The following is an 8,706-nucleotide window of genomic DNA, read 5'->3' as shown; positions in this document are numbered from 1 at the left end:
GCCTTTGGATGAAGATGAAGAACTCTCAGCTCTGCCTGCGCCTTGACAGCCTGGATGCTGCCATGCTCCCACCTTGATGATAATGGACTGAACCTCTGAACCTGTAAGCCAGCCCCAATTAAATGTTGTTTTTTATAAGACTTGCCTTGGTCGTGGTGTCTGTTCACAGCGGTAAAACCCTAACTAAGACAGTGGGTTAAGTTACAAGCTAGTCAGGAACAAGCCCAAGCACATGCCCTACACATTTATTCACAAATAATTAAGTCTCAGAGTCAGCATTTTGCAAACAAGGGCACGGGTTGAAACGCCTGAAATTACAAGCTGGCTTCTTCTATCTTCTTTTTCTGCATCTTGTAACCTCTAGAACTTCACTGTATACCCACAAAAGCAAGCGAACCAGACCAATACTCTCAAATTGTTATTAACACAATTTGGGCATTAGGGAAGACTTAATTTAGATAGCTTTATTATTCTTATCCCTTTAGATTTCGCTTTTGACAACTGTATCTGTTTCCTTGTCCTTTTTCATGATTTTGTGTTTTACATGGAAGTGGGTTTTTTTGTAATTGTGATCAATTAACTGAATATACACTGATTTGAACACGTTTTCTATATCCTTACTTTTTTAAAGCTTATTTACTTATTTATTCACCACTGCTCTCTTCAGACACACCAGAAGAGGACATCAGAGCCTATTGCAGATGGTTGTGAGCCTCCATGTGGTTGCTGGGAATTGAACTTAGGACCTCTGGAAGAGCAGTCAGTGCTCTTAACCACTGAGCCATCTCTCCAGCCCCTTATTTATTTACTTACTTATTTTTAGTAATTTAAACAACAGCAATTTTTTATTCTCACGAATCTACAATTAGAGAACCCAGAAGCGGGGTAGGCTGTGTCTTCTCTACACAGCGTTCGTCAGGGTGGCTTACCTGAGGACTGGAGGATCCATTCCCAGTGTGCACACTCCCTCCAGTCTGGCAAGCCAGTGTGAACTGTCCGCTGGAGTGCAGAAGGGCCCAAAGTGTGGCGAATCCTCTTCTATATGTGGCCCCAGCTTCCTTTCAGCAGTGTAACTCGGTCCCCAGGAGGAGTGTCACATGAGAAAAATGGTTAGTGCTTTCTGAATTACACTTTATGCTTTGAACTTGACTTTAATAATTAGCATGGTAACACCTGGTGTGATCATAAAGAGCCCCAAACAACTCGATCTTTAGTTGCCATCTCTCGGCATGTTTTGGCATATACAGCTTGGGCTTTGAACGTGGTCAGCCATGCTTAGAATGGCTGGGTGTTTATGTCATCAGGAACAGGCCCCCAGCTCACATGTTCTCTATAACCCTGACTTTTCAGTCTCTGGCTGCAGTGCCAACCCTGGCCTAGTCCTTGGATTCTGTCCTGACCACATCAACACATTTCCTCCTACCCATGTTTACCTTCTCTCAAATGTGGTGCTGTATATTCTCCACCTCAGCCTGGCAACTCTCGTCACAAATATGGATTCGTTCCTGTGCTTTATGGTATGGCTACACGTCTTAGGGCTATGAACAGTTACAAGTCGTGCAAGGTTAGAAGAGCCAGGCTCTCTTCTCCAGCAATGGTATTTCCTGAACTCAGTACTCTTGTGGTCCAGGCTGCCACGTTACGTGTCAAGCCTTGACATCACATACAATGGCTTTCTACCTTCCTGGTATGACCCTCACTCCCATTTTCTGGATAAAAGCTAGTACCATATATCATGGGCTCTCTATGAAGTTTTCCAAGGGCAGTTTCAAATTTAGTTTTTAAAGAAGCTATAGCCTAGATGAGTATATCTTTGGGTATTGTAGGGAGTTGCTAGTAAGGCACTCTAAAGAATTATAAGTGAGTATGGCAGGTGTATTAGACTTGAAGTAAATACCTAAAGGACTAAGAGTCAAGCTGGGGCGGTAGTGTCCAGGCATCACATGTCTAATACCATAACAGACCAATTCTCAGGCCAACCACAAGCACTTGCACATACCTGGGGGAAAGGCAGGGGTGGTATCAGGAAACATTAGCTCTCTTAGCACTTACATAAGTTGTTGTGTTTAGTGGATAAACAAAGAAGCTACAAGAGTCATGTTCAGTTCAAAGGAAGCATGTGGAGGGTTAGGCCTATTCCCCAAATAAATCAAACAATGGAAAAGCACTACAGCAAACTGGAAAAAGTCACACCTGTGCATTGAGACGTGTGCGTTGGTAAGAGAAGTGCTGGCCCTCGGCAGCCTTCTGTGGACAGAAGAGGTGCCCATCCACTCTAGTCTGCACTTACAGAAGGGGCTGCACAAGTGAGGTTTGCATTTGGAGACAACTGTACCTGCTGTTCTTGGAAGGGTCCAGAGTGGGGCACCATTCTTAAGGGGAAGGTTGAAGTCTTTAACCACAGCTCAACACTTAAGCTTTTGTGCTTCTTTTTTGGCCTAAAGTCTATGCCACTCACTAGTGAGAATACTATTCTATTTAACAAATGAAACTGGCCTAGGTATATTGTTTGCCTCAATGCAAAGTGGCAAAAAACTACACCTACCTTCCCTGGGTACCAAATCCTCTCCTCCAAAGGGATTAATGAACCTGGTACAAATCCCCTTCTCCAAGGGGATTAATGAGGGAGAGAAGCTGGGGGAAGTAGAAGAATCAGAAATCACAGCTCACTGCCCAGGCACTGGAGGCCCAGGCTTCTGAGGACACATGAAAGACCATGAAGAAAGCAGGGGAAAGAGGAAGGGCTTTTCTGACAAATATGAGTTCATGGAAATGCTGATCCTAGGACATCTGGGATGTGGGAAACTACAGTGAAGAGGAAGTGGGGGAGGGGAGCATATGGGCATGACCGTGTGGACTACTAGCCACCTCTGTGGCTTCCTGAGAACTGAAGTGACCGTGGCAGGGCTTTAGGAAGACTCCTGACCTTGATAGCTGGATCAAGGTCAACGTATTAAGTAGGTAGCTTAGTTAGAATACAGCTGTAAAAAAACTCAGGTGTAATCACTCCGTGGGTAGCAACAGACAGACATTGTGAGGGTAGAAAGAATTCCTAGGGCACTACAGAACCTAGCCGTAGAAGACAGCACAACTCCAAGCTGCTCTAAGCTCTGGGGGTCTAGAAAAGTGAAAGTCTCTTAACAGATTACTATTTATTTTGGAGGTGTTGTATTTATTGTGTATGAAGAACAGATAAAGTTTGAAAATTTAAGATCACAGCCTACAAAACGGCTAGAGGGGAGTCTTCTATAGAAAATGAGTTTTGAAGCGCCCAGTCGAGAAGAGAAACGAGTCGTGAGACACTTTCTATAGTCGTAAAACCCAACATCTTTCTTTTATGATTTTATTACTTACAAAATAAAAACAAGTTAGGAAAAAAAAAATTCCCTTTGCAAGATATAGAAACTACAATCTTTGGAAAATACATACCACCCCCCATAATTGTTACAATACATAGTCTTGTATACCACTTGAACATTGTTTAAAAATCATACCCTGTAAAGGTTGGTATAAGAAACATTGTCTCCAATGTCAGCCACATATCCTGACATCCATGTACTTAAGACACAGTTGAAATAGAATGTATTTCCAAAGGGGTTATCTTCCACTATCCCAGACACTCTTCTAGTGTGTAAGTTTGGTGGTACTCCAGGAGTGGAACTCAGTAAGAGGAGGCTGCTATAGAAACCAGCTATTGCAGGCCTCCCTCCTGTCATCCCTTAGGATGCCCTCTAAGACCCCTCCAGAGTTCTAAGAGTCTGTTGACTCTGTGTTTTCTAGGATGTTGGTAGAACGGCACCATTGGCAGATCTATGCGGGCTCAAATGCAACTGAGGTGACTCAGCTAAGTACATATGTAGGATGTCAGGTGGCGAAGGTGATTTAAAGCCACCAAACTCAAAGTTCCTCTTAGGAACTACTGGAGAAGATCCTTCCATAGCTAAATGTAAGATCCAGGAGACCAGTCCCTTCCTCCAGAAGAGCTGTGAGGAGCGTGGGAGAGAACAAGAGCCCCTCAAGTCTGCAGCTAATGATAACAGTAGACAGTGTCTGAACAAAGTAAGAGGTGGCAGCCACAATGGCCTCATCATAAAGGCATCCAAAGCGCCAAAGACGCATGGTCATTTACTCCCAATCTACCAAGCTTTCCTCTTTCACAGAGGAGTACTGGCCTGCTGGTGGTCCACAGTTAGACTCTACTGTCTTAAGTTCACACTAGTATTGTGTGTCAAAGACTGGCTTGTACCTGTGTTCTTTCCGTATATGCAAACGACTGGGAAAACCAATCAGCTATGGAGTAACAAGTCTTTACATTTTTCGTATGCCACAAGCATTATAACATACCATTCCAAAATGGAAAAAGACTGTACGTTTATTAACAGACATGTACTGTAAAGGTATAAATATTTGGTTTAATGCAAAGGGAGCCTGCAGGATGAACCTTCTAGAACTGTGGGTTTTGAAAATGAAAATGGTAGAATCTGGGAGATCTGATAATGGCCCAGCCTAGTACCATCCTGAGAAAAAAATCGTATTTGGCATCACACTATGAATTCAAAGAGAATCTGTAGAAAAATCACCTCATCTGAAGTGAAATCACCTCAGGATGGGAATGTACACACTGGTCACGCCAAGATTTTGCTCTCATGAATTCAAGATTGGAAATCTCGGAATGTTAAAAAAAAAAAAAATAGTGCAATTTCAATAAAACAGGAGACAACTGAAATTCAAAATGATAGCCAGAGTTGCTAATATTCTGAAAGAAAGAACTGCTAACCACATGTGGCAAGCTGAAGGCTCTGTTCAGAGTACATATAAAAAGTCCCAGCATCAAAACGAAAAGGCACACACGAGTTAAAAGTATAGTAATCATCTCTAAGATCCTTGAAAATAAGGCTGGTTCGCTTATACTCCTATCGGTAGGTAGGCACCTAGACCAAGTTGCAGCTTTGGCATCCTAAGTGGGATGCTATTGCAATCAACGGATTAGCACAGTACTAACTAGAGCAGCATTGTCAACGTTGAGCTTCTTATATGCACTGCTGAAATAGAGTATCTCCCATCCACATCCCGGGTCAGAAATAAATTTTCAAAATTGTACTCATACAAAATTTCTGAAATTCCGCAAATGAGCTCCCTTCTCATCAATGGTAACCCAAGCAAGGAGCCAAAGCAAAGATAAAAGCTATCCAGACTGAGAGGCTAGCCTAGCTAGCTACTCTTGTTTGTTTTGTTTGGTTTTGTTTGTTTTTCAAGGCAGGGTTTCTCTGTATAGCCTTGGCTGTCCTGGAACTCTTTATAGACCAGGCTGGCCTCGAACTCAGAAATCCGCCTGCCTCTGCCTCCCAAGTGCTGGGATTAAAGGCGTGCGCCACCACCGCCCGGCTAGCTAGCTACTCTTAACTAAAAACGCACTATGTTTAAAAATGGTACTTTATGAAAGGTATTAAAGAGAGCCAATGAATGATGCAGATTCTCCAGGTATGTGTGGGTGTGTAAGATGTCTGAGCTAGGTGATAGCACACTTGAAAATAAAAACCAGGTCTCAGCAGTGACATTTCATTTGGAACTCTGCAGCCATCTACGAATGGTTGCTCCAGTGGTGCTGACCACTACACAGAGGGCCCCACCCACCGTCCACCAAGTTGGTACATTATCAAAGAAAGCAATCTGAAATATGAAAGCAAAGACTATATCCATGGTCTTCATTATCGCTACGAGTCCTGCTTTTTCTATTTGAACTGCTTTAGTGATAAATATCTGACCCCCCAAACCTAGGAGTCCAATGAGTATGAGAAACAGCCTGTCCAGCCCACAGTAGGGCAGACTCCACTCTCCTATGACAAAGAGGATGATGATGGCTTGGGGAAGGCCAAGTATGACATAATACCAGATGCTCAGAAAATAGTCCACAGATTTTCCCATTTTCCTCAGAATAACCAGAGTCATCGCAGCTAGCACAGCGTGTCCGATCGCGGCAAACGTTCCCTTAATGTGCTCTGAATAGCTTTCTCTCATCCCTGAAGTGTCGGAACCAAATATAAATGATGGTCTCACGATAAGTATCACTCCAGCGATTGCAAACAAGGTGAAGAAAGCATCCCAGAGGCTATACTTTTCCTTGAGAAATATCCAAGCAAATATGGACGTAAACACGGGACAGCTAAACGCAATAACTGTGGCGTCTGCGAGGGACGTTGTCTGGAAGGCATAATACATGAGGATCATGGCACTGGAACCAAAGACCCCTCTGAGGAAGAGGAAGAGTCGCTGGCCTTTGGGACCTATGAACCCCGTTCTGCAAATTTAAATGAAAAAAAAAATGCATCTTAAATGAACTTGGCATTGCTTTTAAATCAAAATGTTTAATCAGACATTATTCCAAAAGTACATTATATTAAAAATAAGGGGATAGTAAACCCTCTAGCATTGAATCTTTTAAAAATATTTCTTCTAGGTATTTGGTACTGATATTTCAAAGTGTTGATAGCAGGAGCAAAAAAGAAACCACAGACCCTCATAAACAGCCTGATAAAAAGTCAGTAAACGCAGGTAAGCATTTTCCCTATGTATATTCTTGCAAAAAAAAAAAGTTATGGAAGGAGAAAAAGTGTTAGCTCTGAAGAGACATTATATACTAGTAGGTGGACTCACATCATTTTCTATGATGAAAACAATCATTTTATAATAAACATAATCTCAAGATTTTCTGTCTCTACACAAGGAAACTTAATCTTGGCTAGTGTATATTCAATCACATCAATTGTTCTATAAACGTTGAACCAGTGTTAAAATTTAGTCACTGAATATGAGGCAAAAAAAAAAAAAAAAGCAATGCTTTTTTTCCGATCACCCACTCATTTAGAACCTACTCTGATAGCTCCTAGCTACCTATAACTCACTGACTCCTGCTAGGACACACCTCATCCAGGTGGGCATGGACACTGGGTAACTTGAGTCAAATCTGCGGCCCATAGGTATGTTGAAAAACTATGGATTTCCCATGACAGAACACAGTATCAAAAAAGGCTAGAGCCAAAGATTTTCAAAATACTTTTCTAGCTTTCTGAACATTCTTACTGAAAAACGGGGGATGTAGTTGCTAACATCAGTGTTGTTACCTCCTGTAGAAACTGGTGCTTTCTCACCGTCTCCCATAGCACTCTGGCTTGCACATTACACTTGCATGGGAATTTCTGACAATATGAATCCTTGCAGATTGTCACTTTCTAACCAATTTCTCGGGAGACAGAATGACACGATTCCAAATGAGTCTGTATCAGGGCAGGAGATAAAAAGAGGCTCCGAGGCAGGCAGTGGCAACTTCTGATTTGAGATTTTAAGCATCTTCAACTCCAAAACAAAGAGCCAGATAGCCAGTCAGGGCCCAACTAGTTTCCTCTCAGGGTTCAAAGAACATAAAAATATGTGTAAGTTACAAGGGTGTGGGGGCGTTGGAGGTTAATTTCAACCCTACTGAGAGCTGATAGATTCCACAGAGAAAGGGGATCAAGTCTGGAGGGAAGGTAGAGAGGGGACAGTAAAAATGGTACCTACATGTTGAAGTCTATAGGAAGTACTCTAACCCAGAGTAACTCTGATGTGACCCTGGCAACCTGCTGTGGGGCACAGTCCAGAAAGGGCCACTCCCTTGACTTGTACAGTGGAAGAGCCTGAGTACCAAGGTAGTCAAAGATCTTGTTCAAGGTTCCACCTGCCACCCACCCTCCGGGGAAGGCTTCAGTTTTACTGGTATGACCTGGCAGAGAAGCACTGTGCCCCACTTACAGAAACCCCTGACAGGAGGGTTCGCTAAACGTGCTTGTTTACTTTTGATCTTCATCATACCAGTTATGCCAGCTTTAGTAAAGGAAGGAGGGTGGTGAACAATGACGTATCACCCCTCTCTCCTCTGATGGGCAATGCAGTGTGTGCTTATGGTGGACCCTTCTGGGAACAGCCCTGAGAACACGTCATCAATCGGCGTGAAGGGGAACAGGCTGGTCAATGTCTGATAAGCCAGTGACTACAGTTCAAAATGTCTGATAAGCCAGTTACTACAGTTCAAAAGATTTACACACGTATTAATCTCCTCTATTCGCTCTATGAAGTACTTACTTTCTGTATATTAAGCAAGGGACAATAACTAGCATTTGGACCACGCATCGAAACGCACTGATCTCTACAGCATGGACGCCTTGCACTTTTTTAACAAATAAAGAGGCCACTGAGAAAAGGAAGGCAGACAACACCGTGTAAAACAAGCCAAGTCCGGGGCAGGGTGCTTTCTTCTTGGCTTCTGAAAAAGATTAAGTTCTGGTTAGTCCTTGTCTCAAGCATGTATCACCACTCTCACTTAGAAAGGAAGAAAGAGGCACGGTAGCAACGGCTAGACGACAGGTAAGACCTTCGAAACATACCTGTGGCCTTGTATTACTCTCCCAATCCAATATGAAGAAGCCACAGACGTGGGTAACAATTTAAAATAGCATTTAAGAACTGTTACTTCAGGGCTGGAGAGATGACTCAGTGGTTAAGAGCACAGACTGTTCTTCCAAAGGTCCTGAGTTCAAATCCCAGCAACCACATGGTGGCTCACAACCATCCATAATGAGATCTGACTCTCTCTTCTGGGGTGTCTGAACACAGCTACAATACTACAGTACTTACATATAATAAAATAAATACATCTTAAAAAAAAAAAAA

The 8,706-nt window shown here is 42.8% G+C and overlaps 1 protein-coding gene across 1 annotated transcript in view; it reads right to left on the bottom strand.

The window, feature by feature from the left end:
- Positions 1–2,629: 2,629 nt before the first annotated feature.
- The window catches only part of Slc35g1 (solute carrier family 35 member G1), a 10,343-nt gene continuing 4,266 nt past the window's right edge, over positions 2,630–8,706 (bottom strand). The window contains exons 2-3 of the mRNA XM_021151807.2: positions 8,119–8,299; positions 2,630–6,298 (exon numbers count right to left, since the gene is read on the bottom strand). Coding sequence (XP_021007466.1) covers positions 5,560–6,298; positions 8,119–8,299 — 920 coding nt within the window. The 3' untranslated portion in view covers positions 2,630–5,559. The remainder of the gene's footprint in view (positions 6,299–8,118; positions 8,300–8,706) is intronic.

This window comes from Mus caroli, chromosome 19 (assembly GCF_900094665.2).
Source record: "Mus caroli chromosome 19, CAROLI_EIJ_v1.1, whole genome shotgun sequence".
In the NCBI taxonomy this organism is placed as follows: Eukaryota; Metazoa; Chordata; class Mammalia; order Rodentia; family Muridae; genus Mus; species Mus caroli.
The sequence above is the reverse complement of the archived record's forward strand: the minus strand, read 5'-3'. Positions and strand labels throughout refer to the sequence as shown.